This window comes from Streptopelia decaocto (genome assembly GCF_964273445.1).
Source record: "Streptopelia decaocto genome assembly, chromosome: 12".
In the NCBI taxonomy this organism is placed as follows: domain Eukaryota; kingdom Metazoa; phylum Chordata; class Aves; order Columbiformes; family Columbidae; genus Streptopelia; species Streptopelia decaocto.
In genome coordinates this window covers 7,623,360-7,638,980 of record NC_138667.1, presented here as the reverse complement: position 1 = coordinate 7,638,980, position 15,621 = coordinate 7,623,360, and the positions used below count along the sequence as shown (strand labels likewise).

The 15,621-nt window shown below is 47.4% G+C and overlaps 2 protein-coding genes across 14 annotated transcripts in view; one reads left to right on the top strand and one right to left on the bottom strand.

Moving 5' to 3' along the window:
- Positions 1–15,621, bottom strand: part of HNRNPH1 (heterogeneous nuclear ribonucleoprotein H1) — a 17,408-nt gene extending 1,787 nt beyond the window's left edge. For 3 of the 13 annotated variants that reach the window (XM_082063379.1, XM_082063389.1, XM_082063390.1), the window contains exons 1-12: positions 14,790–15,067; positions 7,300–7,359; positions 6,194–6,331; positions 5,221–5,376; positions 4,883–5,026; positions 3,202–3,340; positions 2,024–2,202; positions 1,731–1,802; positions 1,518–1,657; positions 1,217–1,352; positions 968–1,051; positions 781–852 (exon numbers count right to left, since the gene is read on the bottom strand). In XM_082063379.1, coding sequence (XP_081919505.1) covers positions 781–852; positions 968–1,051; positions 1,217–1,352; positions 1,518–1,657; positions 1,731–1,802; positions 2,024–2,202; positions 3,202–3,340; positions 4,883–5,026; positions 5,221–5,376; positions 6,194–6,331; positions 7,300–7,359; positions 14,790–14,838 — 1,369 coding nt within the window. In that variant the 5' untranslated portion in view covers positions 14,839–15,067. Of the gene's footprint in view, positions 1–780; positions 853–967; positions 1,052–1,216; positions 1,353–1,517; positions 1,658–1,730; positions 1,803–2,023; positions 2,203–3,201; positions 3,341–4,882; positions 5,027–5,220; positions 5,377–6,193; positions 6,332–6,531; positions 6,627–7,299; positions 7,360–14,789; positions 15,068–15,473 lie in introns of those variants that run through there. The other 10 variants (XM_082063384.1, XM_082063380.1, XM_082063386.1 and 7 more) reach the window with 10 other exon arrangements.
- On the top strand, positions 8,105–14,087 carry LOC309444990 (deoxycytidine kinase 2). The gene is made up of 7 exons (XM_082063396.1): positions 8,105–8,290; positions 9,202–9,317; positions 9,722–9,915; positions 10,183–10,330; positions 10,768–10,883; positions 12,393–12,492; positions 13,776–14,087. The coding sequence occupies exons 1-7, from the start codon at positions 8,191–8,193 to the stop codon at positions 13,797–13,799; spliced, it is 798 nt and encodes a 265-aa protein (XP_081919522.1). The 5' UTR covers positions 8,105–8,190; the 3' UTR covers positions 13,800–14,087.

Here is a 15,621-nt window from a genome sequence, read left to right as displayed (position 1 = left end):
AAGAGACTTAAACTTGGCTTTAAGCGGCCTCATAGGAACGCAGCACCTGCCGATGTCCAGCCCTCCAGGGGACACACGGCTCATTAACAGGAGTTATTCTGTGTACAGCCCGACAGGACTCACTGCTGTTCCACACTGGTTGTGCATCACAGCCCTGCCACAGGAGACCTCCACTTCAGCTCAGTCCCTACTGCCCTTCACCTCATCACTTGCCTTTACTCTGACAAACTTTTTTTAATCATCATTAAGGTACCAGCATGAAACTTCAAACATTTTGTAATCACAACACTACAAAAGCAGCAGTGTATGTACATACCTGCATATACACCCCCACCCCACCAGCCCTGAGAAACAAAACCCCCAAAACCAAGCACGACCTTGATCTCTATGAAACTAGTCAGGTATCAAGAAGTGTATCTGCTTTAGAGACACGAGAGCAGCTTTAGACTTGCGTTGCAAACACACAATTAAAATTTTCAAACATTTTTGGAGTTTGCTAGAGCAATTCAGACAGTTTCTATAAATTCCAAATATATTTTCCCCTCCCCACCAAGACGAGGCTTGAATGGCAGGTCACTGACCACAGATACATCCTCTATCACCAGACTATGCTCTGGTCTGAAGACAAAAGAACAAAGGGGAGGAGAACAAAAGAATAGGCATCTGCTGCTTCACTTCCACACCACCACAATCCCCTCACTGCCCCCCCCCCCCACACATTTGGCACCACAGCTTCTTCAACCTGTTAATTGTTCAAACATCCTCAAAACATTTATATACCTGCCAATGTGCTAGTGTTCCAATCTTGGACTACTCCCTCCGACTCCTTGACTGCGTGATTGAGACAGAAAGCTGGATATCAGTTTTTATGTTAGGAGTGTAAACAAACAGGAGCTGTACAAGATGAGCCAGCTCCTTTAAGTATCAAGGGTTTGTTTGGAAGTGCAGTTAGACTGCTCACACGTACCCATTGCTCCCATCATCTGACTGCCGTAGGCACCACCAGTTCCGCCTGCTGTAGAGTTCAAGAAGAGTTCTACGTATCTGTGTTCTGGAAGAGAAGAGTTTTGCCATGAGACCATTTCACACCAAACCCATGCACAGTTTCCCTCACTGCAAGTCAAGGCAGCAATAAAGCCTTTGGCATCCCAGTAACAGCCACACACACTGCAGTGTGTTTTCTCTCAAGCTATGTCTACAGCACAGTCACACTTACGCATATTTGCTTTGTCTTTGGACATGGCCGCCACTGCGTCCTCATGAGTAGCAAACTCCACATCTGCCTCTCCAGTTACTCTGCCATCTGGTCCGATTTCAATGTGTACTCTTACAGGGTTCAGAGGTGAGAAGAACTACATACAAAATAGTCAGACAGATTAAAACGCACCAAACGCAACAGCTCAGTTTTACAGCAGCTCTCTAAAGGAACACTCATCAACTGCAGTGCAGCTGACATGCCCAATAACCACCAAATCTTAAAGCCATGCATGTGAGGGAGCGGCAGATTTGGAACTCACGTTGTAGATGTCATTCTCCGTAGCTCTGTAGGGCAGACCTCTCATGTGGACGCAGTGGCCAGTCGTGCTCTGGAAGGTGGACGTCCCGTCGCCGTATCTGTGGTCCGACATCCCTGCGGAGAAAAGAGTCCATTCTAGGTCTTTCAGATGTATTTTAGTTTCTTTTGAGACATGTCGTAAGTTCAGTTACTATTCCTATTAGAGATCTCTTACCTCTTCCAAATCTATCAGACCCAAAACCATAGCCATCATTATACCCATTGTAGTCATCATAACCTCCATAACCTATAAATAGATTGGACAACATGTTCATTTCAAATACAGAAAGAACCCAATATACATGAAAACACTACAAACAACTAGTATTACAACATCCAATTTTTTCTAGAGGAAATAAAGCCAAGCACACATACAAACCAGCAGTTACAAAGCAGGGAAGACACTACCACACCCAAAGGCTGCTGCTTCTCAGATGAGCAGCTCCCTTTTGGACTGCATGTTCTTACCTCCTCCATACGCTCCACGCCTCATTCTTTCCAAGCTACTTCCTCTACCAAGACTGTTATATCCGCGCGTCAGACCAGGTCTGTCATAAGGACCGGGTCTCTGCATTGCCAAGAGCTTGCGTGGAGGGTCGTAGTGAGTGCGCACTTCTGCTCGACTACTCTTGAAGATCTCAATGTACCTAGAAGTGTTTCCACAGAAAGAAGTCAGTCTTCAATTCCTGCCACAAATACTTCACAGCTTTACATTAAAACAAGCCATTTAGTCATAGCCTCAGAACTGGCAGTATAGTTTAAGCCAGGTTTCTTTACATTACGTAGGCAATGACATACTATTACAAGCACTACATTACTTCCAAATCAGTGTTTTTTCAAGAAATTACAATTACTCAAGGGTTTACATGCTCCTCATACTTCACAGTATCCCAGCCTTAAGGGTGGGGGAGCAACATTGATTCCCCACCCACCTCCCTCCAATTTAAAGTGTTAGTCAAAAAAACATAGGAGGGACTGATGTCCACTCAACTCAGCACTGTTTTGCTCATATGGCAATGTAAATAGAGGGTTAAAAACCCGATCTCCACCAAGATTTTAACCCATCAGGATGCTACAAAAAGCTCTGCATGTGCTAGTGAACCCAGCCTATGCTGCAGTGATTCAGCGTAGGCAAAAAGTGCATGCTTCAATGAAAAATAGTCACAAGTAAAATAGAATAAAAACCCTTTGTGACAATTTCTTGAAAGCTATGCTTATTACATTGAAGATTAATACAGTAAGAAATATTGTTACATTTCAACTTATAAAACAAGTTTAGAAAGTATCACATTTTCTTATGGTAGTAAGAGTACTGTGCATGTCTTTAGAGCTAAAGGCATAATTGGTGCTATTTGAGAAGTTAAAGCCATAGTCTCTCAACTTTGTTTCTTTCAAGCTATCAGTTTTGCGCTCCTGTTAGTACCAGGTTTCCAAAGCACAATTAAGCATAGTCCAATTTTATCTTCCAATTTGGGTAAAGCCAATCAGCCTGTGCCACATGCACATCAGCCGTACTTTTATTTATCCCTGAGTTAGAGACCAAATTAATATTTCTATTTGGATGTTAACACTTTCAGAAGAGAGAATATGGATTTACTTGGTTACCATAAGAAAAGTGACATAGCCAACCAACCATCCATCCCCACCTGTGCCCTATTCTTTCCTTGTGTTTCTTTAGAGCCTTTTCAGCTATTTCCTGTGAAGCAAACTGCACGAAGGCCTCCCCCGTACTCCTCCCCTGGAAGTCCACCGGCAATGTTATCCCATTTGGCACGATTTCCAACCCTTCAACCCAAGGACAAATAACCCCAGTAGGGGGGCAATATTAACATCACAAGCCCAGTCATGAGTTTTTCTTATAGCTTTAAATACACCAGAATTTTAACACTTGTAAGTGAATGGTATGTTGATTCTACAACACTAGAAGAAAAACCATGTCAACAAAAATCCATGATCACATACCATTCAGTTTATGTTCTTAACACACCCTGCAGAGCACAGAAACATTCTGAGTGTCATGGACAACACCTCACATAAGGCATCTAATGCAGGGTGCATTAAGAAGTTTACATATTATTACAAACCTTTTCAATTCTGTGAAAGTATTTAAGATGAACTTTTAAATATAAATTAAATTTGAACACAGCAAGTTAAATAGATTTATATATAACAAGTATTTTTACTAGAAGTTACTCAGGTAAAATAATTAGTCTTATGCAAACATTAAGTTTCAGCATTATTTTTTTTTCATCTTTAGGAGTGCTCAATTAAGAAAAAAAAAAATGAACTAATTTCAAAAGTCATAGTCTCCAAACAGAAGAGGCACATTTTGTATATTAAGTACATTAACATCTTTTGAAGTTTGATTTACTTAACCATGTAAGAAACAACTTAAAATGCACATGCTTAGGAATTGTTCTTGTTCACAATATATTACTGATTCAGAAAACAAAACAAAACAAGTTCTGAAGTTGTTAAACTGGAAATATTTCTACTGTATTTTAAGGCAAAAACAGTAAGCTCAAGCATATCTTGTTACAGCAAAACATTCCAGCTAATTTTAACATTGACATTTAAAAATCTACTACTTCGAATATACTAACAAGTTAAATCTGAGATAAATCAACAGATTTCATTCTTCTGAATTGGAATGCTATTAAAATTCCTTAAAAAATACAACACCTGCAAAAAAGCGAGAATGAGTCAATAAAAGACATTATCTCTTCCTCCATAAAAACCTGAAGCTGCACATCAAGGGGTTTCCCCCCTTCCTAGGAAGTGGAGTGGGGAGGGGGGAAATCTGGATTTGGAATTGAGTTCAGTAGGTTGGATTTTTTTTTCTTTTTTTTTTTTTTTTCCTGGAATCTTATTCAATACTAAGTTTAAAAGAAGCCATGTTCTAAAAACAGCCATGTGTAGGATACATGCCCCTCTCATCAGCTCCTGCTCCTTGTGCTGAGCCCAACAGCAAGTGTGTTCTACATCTTCCACTGAATGGCGTGAACGGGCTAAGACTGGGGGTAGAAATATCCTCCCATCTGAATTGGTCACTTTTAATTTGGGAAGCAAGACACTTGTTTTCTGCTATCCTTACTTGGAACAGCATGTCCCACTAAGTATAAAACAGGACAGCTTTTCAGAGTTCCCTCTGTTATTTAATAAACAGTTACTTTAAGAATGGATCCCTCAAGGCCAGATAATTAATGGAAAACTGCTTATTTACTTTTAAAACCCATCAAAATACTGTTGGAAGTACTACTGGGCAATCCGTGCTTTTTTTTTGGCATAGACCAATAGTTCTACAGCTACTACTTTTATCCCACATACCTGAAAAAAACTGTACAATTTCTTCTTTACTACAGCCAAATGGGAGTCCTCTAAGACGTACAAAACCATCATTAGCCGTATCAGGGCTGTTGGGACCAGTATGCTTCAGAACCCAATCCATTTCAACGTTGTTTGACTTGAAAACTGTAAAAGGCACTTAGAATTAATGCATTCTGGAATGTGCAACACTTTTTAAAGTAGTTTGCCTTGAAACTAGTCAACTTATGATACACAAGTTCATTTGGCCTTTCACATGCATTTTAGAGAGACAGAAAAGCAATTAACCAAAAACCCATCTAGCACAAATACATTTAGTCAGTTACTAGACCGAGTCAAACCTTCAACATATCTGTGTCCCATTGTTTCTCTGTCTTTTTTCAGTGCCAATTTCACATCCTCCTCTGATTCAAGTTCAGCAAATGCTTCTCCACTTGGTCTGCCCTCCCTGGTGTAGATGAAACGGATACCCAAAGGCCCATTTAGAATTTTGCAATCTGAAAATGAAACAAGGCCAGAATTATTACAGGAACATTGTGACTTTAATAAAAGTTTCAGATATTCTAAAAGGAAAAAATAAATATCATATCAAGAAAACAAAATCAGCAGTGTTTTTCTTATAATGCATGGTGATCAATAAACTAAGGCGCTAATTAAAATAAAGTTACCCCTCTCAACTCTGAAAACTAGCAAGACATTAAGGATAAATGCATATTAGATATCTAGTTTCAAAGCTTTGCTGCTTGAAGTCAAGTCGAAAATGCTACCTGCTTTTGATTGTAACTCAGAGTCTCTCATCAACACGAAGTAAAACAAGGAGTAATAACACTCAGTCTAAGTGTAATCAACTAAATTAGAACTATGCCAAACTGCTGAAGCAGCATTAGAAGTCTCCATTTAAGAAAGTGTGCATTTATCACCATTATTTATGCTAATAATTTGGGGAAAGGACACACACTGAACACTTAACACAAAAAACCTACTAGGACAATAGCAAGAGCTAAACTAATTTAGTTCAACCTGACGAATTTCTAAGCTTTCTTTAAAATGGAAGCTTCTCCTTTTTGGCTATCCCAGCAATGCACAGACTAAGCCCCTTTGTGCCCAGTTCCAGCTAGGAAAAGCACAGCTTTCCACACTGCATCCTAGCTGAGGCACTTCTTGCATTACAAGCTTCACCAGCTACTGAAGTGCCCTGAACACTTTCTGAACTCTCACTGCAGTATTCATTGCCAGTGTCCCCAGGAGAAACCCAGAATTGACAAGAGAGCCCAGCACCTTTCCCACCCCTCCCCCCCGCCCAATTCTGCTTACCAGAGAAAAACCTCTGCACTTCCTCGGTGGAGCAGGACCAAGGCAGCCCTCTGACTTTCACCACATATCCCTCGCTGCTCTCCGTGTTGAGCATCACGTTGGGGGTGAGGCTCTGCTCCGTCTCAGCTTCTGTGGTTGCTGGAGAAGACCAAAGCAGACCCTCTGAGCAGCTGCCCAGCACGGCCGCCACCCGCACCCCCTCAGAGCGCCCGGCGGCCCCCTGGCCTGCGCCCGCCCCCGAGCCTCCTCTACCTCGGACCGCTGCCCACCGCACACACACACGCTGCTCCCGCCGGCCCGCCCCCCGGCCCGCGCCCAGCCCCCGTCCCCGCACGCACACATGGTGGGGCTCCGCGGTGGTTCTAGGGCTCCGAGCCTGATCCGCTGTCCAGAGAGCGCCTAGTCCCGGTCAGGCGGCAACGAGCGGGCGAGCCTGTGGCGAGAGCGCGCTAGGAAATGGCGGCGGGTGCTCCCGCTTCCGCTGGGCCGGGCCTTCCGCCGCACAAAGAACCCTGGCCCCAGACACCGCCCTGCCGGGCCCGACGCCTCGCAGCCCCCGTCGACGCGCACGGCGCCCGTGGCCCACAGGAGAGCGGCGAGCGGCCGCCGGGGAGCGGCTCCCGGGAGGGCTCGGGGGGCCGCGGCGTGGACGGGAGCCGGTGGCGGGGCGCATGCGCATCAACACCCGGCGGGCTCCTGCCCCGCCCCCGCGGGCCCCAGCTGCGCATGCTCTGTGCTGCCACTGCGCTCCGCCCCGGGACACACACCCGCCACACAAACGCTTCCCGCGCCGCTCCCAACAGGTTGCGCATGCGTCCTCGCTAGTCTAGGTCCCACCGCCCCGGTAGCCTGTGCGCATGCGTCATCTGCCTCACCACCTCCCCACCCCCAACAAAGCCACGGAGCGGGCTCCCGCGCAGAGCGCGGGGCGGAGCAGCGCGCATGCGCCGCTCTCACACTGCGCATGCCCCGCAGGCTGTTCCCCCGTCCCCCCGCCCGCGGAGGGGGGGGCCGGTCCCCGCTACCGACAGTCGCCCCCTCCCGCGCCAGCACGGCAGAGTGAGGAGTCTGGCTGAACAAAGAGGTGTGTGGGAACTAGCACTTACCAGCTTCAAATGCTGACGCTACCCCACGTGAAACAATCTGCTCGCTTCGGTCACTGAAGCCTGGTGTGTTTGTAGGAGATGGGGAAAGAAGAGACATGGGTCACAATTATCATAAAAGAAAGGAAATATAACTCCCTCCCATCTCCTCCAAACACACCAGACCTAGCTAGATTTCACCCTGAATCTCATTATTATACAGGCAAAAAGAAGTTACAGGAATAACTACAGTCACACAACCTAAGAATCCTCCATCCCCTTTTCTTCACCCTGGACAGCCCAGCAGTTCATGTCTCAACTTGCCCACACAGGTCAGAGAACTGATGCCAAGAGCAGCACCTCACCCTCCATCCAGCCATGTTTCCCTTCCAGCTGGTACCAGAGCCCCGGCTGAGCCACTGCGCTGCCTGCAAACCTACGTGGCCTCATCCCTTATGTAACTATGTAAAATATTGAGTTTAACAAATACCAATCCACACTACTAACAACTACCTCCCCCCAAAGCTTTCAGAAAAAAAGAAAAAAAAAAAAAAAGGATACTCGAGTTTGTCTCTAAATCAAACAACATCGAGAACTTGTTTACATTAATGCAAATCAGATCAGTAAGTGGAACAGGTTTGCTGTAACTTCCTGAACAAAGCTCTGCTCGATTTCACTAATACCCATCTTAAAAGCCCCGCGGGCAGCAGCGGCCGCGCTCCCCCGGCCAGGCGGGAGCAGAGCGGGAGCGGCAGCAGGAGCGGCCGCCACCCGCCGCGCCGGGGGAGGGGGCAGCGCCTCCGCCTCCTCCCGGGGAGTGGTGGCGGGACACGGCCATCCCGCCCACCGGCTGGCGGGACACTTAAAGTGAGCCGGAGCAGCCGGGAGCCCCGTGTGCTCCCGCTCGGCGCCGCCATGTCCACCCCCGCCAAACGGCACTGCCGCTACCCCGCCGGCTCCCCCGACTCCAGCTTCCAGAAGCGCCTGAGGAAAATTTCCATCGAGGGGAACATCGGTGAGCGCGGCGGCGGGGAAGGGGCGGCTGGGCTCCGGGGACAGGGGGGCCCTGAGGGACACAGGTGGCCAAGAGGCGGCTGGGGGGCCTTTTCCACCGACTTCTACAGGGCAGCGGGGGGATCCTGCCGAGGGGGCAGCGCAGCCGATGCTCATGCGCTGCCGCCGGGCCGAGTCCCGCTCTCGGCGACACTCAGAAATTGGCGCCATCGCCTGGTGGGGGGAGGGGCACCCTGTCGTCCACAGCCACCGCCCTGCCCAGGCGGGACACGCCAGGTGTCCGTCACCGCAAGGACGCAACGTCCTCTTTCGCGGCTAACTGACGTGTGTTGGGGAGGACTTTAAAGAGACTGGACATCCTTCCAGGGCTCAGCAGAGCCCCCTTCGCCTGTCCCCGTAACCGTTCGCGCACTCCGCGCCTCGGCACCGGGGGCGATGGCGGCGGCAGCGCGAGACGCCTCCCGCGCGCCCGGCCCCGCAACTGCGTCACCCGCTCGCCCGCCGGCGCCAGCTCGCGGCGCGCACGCGCGGCGGCATTTCCCCCTCGCCCAGCGCCGCGCAGGCGCAGCAGCGCCCCCTGCCTGTCCTCCCGCCCCGCGCGCGGAGCCCGCTCCTGAAATGGCGGCACAGCCGCGGCCCCGCCAGCTCCCTATCGGCCGCCAGGCCAGGCACGGCCTGCTGGCGCCGGAGATTAAACCTGTTTTCTGGAAACGTGCCACTAGCAAGGTGCAGGCGGTCCTCGCCAGCCCTTCCCCAGCACCCAACCCCATTCCCTGCTGCCCAAAGCTTCCCCTGCAGCTCCACACCTCAAACACAATGCCCAAAGCCTCTGAGAAACCTCACAACCACCACTCTGTCAGTAAGATCACAGTCTGACCTACACCCTCTGTGAACTTTTCAAATCTTCTGCAGCTGCAGGGAAGTCAACATTTGTCAGGCTACTAGAGAAACACAGCGATGAGTGGGAGATCATCCCTGAACCCATCGCCAAGTGGTGCAACATCCAGACAACTGAGGATGAATACGAGGTAGGCATGCTGGATCTGAGGCTTGGGGAGACTGAACAGAGGAAACTGCAATGACTGGCCACAAAGTCATGCCAAAATACTTAGCCTGGAGCATCCAGAATCATCCTCCCTATCTTACCCACTGGTCAGACACTCAAACTGTGAAGGCTACTTAGGAAGATGCTATTAAATCCAAAAAGTAGCCCTAGTCCACAGAAATCACACTGAAGTGTGGAACTCCATGAACAACCTATTCTAAAGAGGCTGTCATAAGGACCACCCTCAGCTGAGAAACAAGTTCCTTTGTTCCTATGCCTAAGTGTTTTCCTAAGAAAAAAAAATTACAAGGCCATGAATTCTTACTTCAACATTACAGAAATCTGGATTGAAAAGATAGATTGGTTTTAAGTTCTCTTGTTTCCTAGGAACTTTCAACATCTCAGAAGAGCGGAGGAAATCTACTTCAAATGCTCTATGATAAACCCACAAGATGGGCTTACACATTTCAGACCTATGCTTGCTTGAGCCGAGTAAGAGCACAATTAAAACCTGTCTCAGCCAAGCTACGTGAAGCAGAACATCCAGTGCAATTTTTTGAAAGATCTGTGTACAGTGACAGGTAAGTACTCTCACAGCACAAGAGTTCAAATTAAGAGCTCCAGGTCTTCATGCTTGAAGACATGGAGCTGGGGAAACCCTTGATATTAAACTAGTATCTGAAAGAAGCAGGTTTGAGTCAACAGGTAGGAGCTGAATGGTATTAAGAGTATTTTACAGATGTAAGAGTGGGAAGCCCTTTTTTCTGTACCATAATTCTGGTTCCAATGAGAAGTGGTTTATTTCACTTTGGTAATTCCTGGTATGAGACTAATGCCTTTCATTGCAGATATGTATTTGCATCTAACCTGTTTGAGTCTGGGAATATTAATGAAACGGAGTGGGCTATTTATCAGGACTGGCACACATGGCTTTTGAATCAGTTTGAATCAGATATAGAACTGGATGGCATGATCTACCTAAGAACCACACCTCAGGTATGTTCACTAAAGATGAAAATATTTCAGCTCCAACTTCAGTATCCAGAAGCTTTAGAGGGTACAAAAAACTAAGTACTAATGACATAATACTTCAGCGACTAACACTGAATTAGCTCCTCCATCCCAAATGTAATGGGAAGCCTATCATAAATTCAGATTTCAGAGATCAAATGAAAACCCCTCCCTTCTGAGCCAGCAAATGCTACAGTTGGTAGCATCCACCTCTCAGCAGGGATCCAAGGCTGAAATTGAACTTCTGAATCAAGTTTAACTTCCAACCCCATTTAGTCCTAAACTGATTTTAACTCATTTATTTGAAGTTAATGCTCACTAATGTCTAGCATTAGTACTTCTGATTTAAGGACCACTTTATCTGTTTGGCTGATTTAGCCCTCAACACATGTATAATGTTCAGGCTTGTACCTTTTTTCTAGAAATGCATGGAAAGGCTACAGATGCGGGGAAGAGAAGAGGAGCAAGGAATTGAGCTTGAGTATTTGGAAAACCTGCACAATAAACATGAAACCTGGCTTCACGAAAGGACTATGAGGTACAAACCCATTTTTCATAGAGGGGTTTCAACTTAGAACAAGGTTCTTTACTACCTTACACTAAAGTTGATTAGGGATAAAACTAAGATTTAAGTCTAGCTTCACTTAGGCACAGTTGGAAGGACTTATCTTTAGACCCACTCCAAGTTTCTTGGCACAGAGATAATTACTGTAGGTTACACATAGAGGGAAGGTCATCTGTTGGCAGGGAAGTAGAAACTTGCAAGAGATGAAACTTTATCTAATTTAAAGCCTCTGTTAAGCATTAGCTTCAACTAGAAAGCTGTGCAGTTCTAACTGCAGCAAGGATACAAGTTTTTTTTTAACTGGAAGTACACTGGAGTAGGACAGAGCTGAGACTGTGTTTGGGTGGCTGATCATGTAAGTTATTACATGAGGGCAAGTCCCCAGCTAGCTTTAAACTAGGATTACTATAGTTCAACAAGGTTTAAATATTAATCCTAGCTTTAAAATAAACAATCATCAGACAGGCTTTTGGCAGGTACTATTACACACAAGAAACACAGTGGCTAAGTAATCTCTGTTACATTCACCCCTAATTTCCTTCTCATGTAAGGAATCTCTAAATGCTAAGCCAGACTTTAGGTTTTCCCCTAGAGGAACCTGAAATACTCTACCAAATGGGAAGCAAAACAATTCCAGGAAAAGTATGTTATTTGTGACATCTACTTTCTGAAGTTTGATGTAGGATGACTGAAATGCTTAGGAAACAAGAAGGCAATGTGTTTTTTTGGAATTTTGGGAATGTTTATATTATGTACTCATTCAAAACTTGAGAGCAAGCATTTCCTGTATTTTTGCAGGAAAGTCTGCAACCCCAAGAAAGCTGTTCAGCACACTTACTGCATTTTAGAAATGCTTTTCACACTTAGGAAGCAGAGTAACTACTTTGAGAGAACAATACAAGCAGTTGCACAACTACAGCTCCCATCTGCTCCTAACCTGTAGCCAAAATGGTCTTGCTTATCTCTGAGCCATGTTAAATACCAGTCTTATTACATGTTTAAGAGGTCATCCCCACCAAAGGAAGCTTTAAAACTTCACCTTAGTAAATGGATTAGTAGTTAACTAGAAAGAGATGGGGGAGACAGAGGGCAATTGATATTTTTTAAACAAACACTTCCTCTTATTAAAATCACATTCCTGATAACTGATTCCATAGCAAAAAAATGAGGTAAAGGAAATTAAAGAAGACTAAACTATCTTCCCACACACACTTGTACAATAAAAATATTATTAGAAGGCCAGATTTGCAAAATACATTAAAGTTGTGGTGATATGGTGTTGACTGGGTTATACAAGAGCTATTAAGGAGTGACTTGGGCTTTATACTTGCGTCACGGGCATCACCATTAACATCTCAGGTGCAAGTGGTAATGTGAGCAATGCTGCACCCTTAGGAGGGCTTGGAAAACAAATGGAAGAGCTAGATTTTCTAGACAGTATTTATACCATTTTTACTAGCATGATGTTTTTCCACATAACAGGGTTGATTTTGAGAACCTTAAAGAGATTCCCATTCTAGTTTTGGATGTCAATGAAGATTTTAAGAATGATAAGATTAAACAGGAGTACCTGATTAATAAGGTAAGTATGTTTCTTCATCTGCTTTTCTTCTGCAGTAGTAGCTATAAGTTACTAATTTACATTCCTAAAATTGGTAATGAAGCACTTGTTCAGGGCTAGTACAGTCAGCCACCCTCATATACTTAGGAAGCTACATGGGTAAAGAAAAGGCATTTTGCTTTCCTTAAAAAAAAAATATTATTAAAATCATGTAACCCCACCTCATTATCCTCACAATTCAAAGCAGAACTGTTTTTAAAGAGGGGCAATTGTGGGGGGATGCAAGTACTAATCAAACTACTCTCCACCAAGTCTGCACTGCCATGCTGTTTATTCAGTACTTCACAGATTGATCCTGTCCAATTCATGTCAGCCATGATGCCTTTAGAAAAGTCTTAAAGTTATTTATGTCCCCATGCATTCTGGGGATCTAGGCTCTTCCCAGACAGAACACAACACATCTGACAAATGCAGAAAGCTGAACTTTGTACACAGTTCTAAATGCATGAACTGACGCTTCTAAATAGAACTGGGAGAGTCAATAACCATTTGAGGCAACAAGGTGGTAATAAATGGGTCATTCGAGTCAAAATGGTGGTTACTAGTTTCAATGAAAGGTAGGACTTAAGAAGTAAATGCCTAAAGATGATGTTCTGCTGGAGCAATGTGCTGTATGCCCAGTCCACAGGGAAAAAAAAAAAAAAAAAAATCACAAAACAAAAAAACCCTAGAACTTAAAAGGCATCAGGCTCTTCCCAACCCTCCAGAGCTATAACATGACTTACTTCACTCAGGGACACTTAAACCTCCCTTTCCCCCACTGCCCCAACAAAGCTGTTATTCCAAGATGGAAGAGTGGCCAACTCTCTAACCATATAAGCCATTTTCCCCCATCTTGTTCTGGGTCACAAACTCGAGACTGTTAAAGATTCGCTCCTTCAAAACAAGCCAAATTCTCCCAGTTGAACAGCTCCATGTGAATTATGGAGGGGAGCACAGTGTTCAGCTGTGGAGTTTTGTTGGTAAGTTGTATCCTCACAGAAACTAGCAATTAACAGCTTAAAAAGTTATGAACCAAACTACACTCATACGTGCCATCCAAGTGTTTTTAATAACTAAGTTACTCAATTTTACCTAGTACTAAGTTATAAATCTTGGGATCACTGCCATCTGCTACACTGAAAAGCATTTCAGGTCATGAATTACACAGAGGCAGAACAGCACTTGTTTCCCAAGAAAGAAACAGAAGTCTTGCTATTGCAGTTTTTTTTTAGTGAATAAAATATTTCTGCTTCTTTTCACAGGTCAAGTCCTTCCTGACTTCTTAATAGCATGAAAATTGATTTGAATAACAAATCCCTGAAGTTCAAGAGTTAAACCTAACAATCAATGCATTCTTAAACAATTTAACTGAATGTCGTACTTGTATAGCTTATTTGAAGGCAAGACTGAAGTGCAAAATATGGGTTTGTTTGGTTTTTTGTTTTGCTTGTCTGACCTGTGTGGGTTTTGCTAGAATTTTCTGTATAGTTAAAAGAAACAAATATGGGGTGCTTTGATATTTTATATATATTCTTTGCTGTTTAATAAAGTTTTTTTTTAATCCTTATTTTAAATATTATTGCCTAATAACTGGCTTCAACAAGAGAGGAGTTAACTGGTTATCAACGGCTGACAACCCAGTAAACAGAGATAGCAGGCGCTCAGGCAGGGCTGTTTTGCAAGAACTAGCATAGTTCACCATTTTGAGACGAGACTGTTATGGCGTCCAGAAACCTTCACTTTCAACTTCTGCTTTATTCAATTGCTCTTTTCACAGGATTTATGCTACTTAAGGATGATCGTTACTGTAGCCACAAAATTTACACCTGTAATAAACTATAGTTTTAATATATCTTGTTTATGACCTTCCCCCCGAGTAAACAAGCCCTCCCCCGCCCCACACGCACGGCAACGGCAGGAGCGGGCGGGGACGCGGAGGCCGCGACACGACAGCAGCCCCATGGCTGCTCCCGCCCCCCGGGCGCCGCAGCGCCCGGAGCCGCGGCCGCCACGACACACGCGGCGTTGGGGGAGGGGAAAGGCGCACGCGGCCGCGCCGCGAGGCCGCCACCCGCCCGGCCCGCGGCCGCCCCTCCTTCCCGGGGCCGCGCACGCCGCTCCCGCCGCCAGCCGGCGCCAAAGTCGGGGCTCGGCAGCTCCAGAGCCCCGGATCGGGCGGGACCGGCCGCCCCTCCCCCAACCCGCACCGGCCTGGCCGCCCCACCCCCACCCCGCTTCCTCCTCGCCACCGCCCCCGCCTCGCCGCCGGGCCTTACCCAGGCCGGGGATCTCGCCCTCAGTCTCCTCGGTGTGACAAGGGTCCATCTTGGCCGCGCCTTCCCAACAGGGGCCACAAGAAGACAAAGCTCGATGAGGGCGCTCAGGCGCTGCGCAAACGGAAACAAAAGCTCAGCGGCCGCCGAAGAGACGCTCCAGCGAAGGCAGACCGAGGCTTTTCGGTCTTTTTTTCGCTGCTTCCAGGGGGATGAGGCGCGATGAAGCCGCAGGCCCTACCAGGCCCAACCCGCCCGCTTGTTCCTCCTGCGCAGCGCCCTCCGCCCCTATAAATACCGGCCGCCGGCGCTGCGCAGCGCCCTGACGTCACAAACCGCCCGCCCCTGCTCCCTCACCACCCGCCAGCCAATGGCAGCGCGACAAATTGAACCCGCCGGTCACGTCCGGCGGCCCCGCGAGGGGGGGGGGGGGGGGCACAGGACCGGGGGAGCGCGGGGGGAGCGCGGGGGGAGCGCGGCCGCCCCGGGGGGTCCCGCAGCGGCCACGGCGGACGGTTGGGGGCGGCGAACCGCCGCGCGCCCCGCTCGCGCGCCGGGCCGAGTTCGACACCCCCCCGCGGCGGCCTCGCCTGTTTTCCTACCCAAACCCCAAACATGGCGGCGCCTTTGTCCCTCCCCGCCCGCCGCGCCGATCGCGCCCCCCACACCCCCGGCACCCCTGCTCACGGCGGGCTGCGGCCGCGGAGCTCCGGCGGCCAGCGGGGATCGGCGGCTCCGCGCACTGCAGCAGCGCCCGCCGCCGTCAGGTGGGCTGAGCTCCGCCCCCCGGCGCGGGGGGAACACGGCGGCCGGCGGAGCCCTCCCGCCTGGCGGG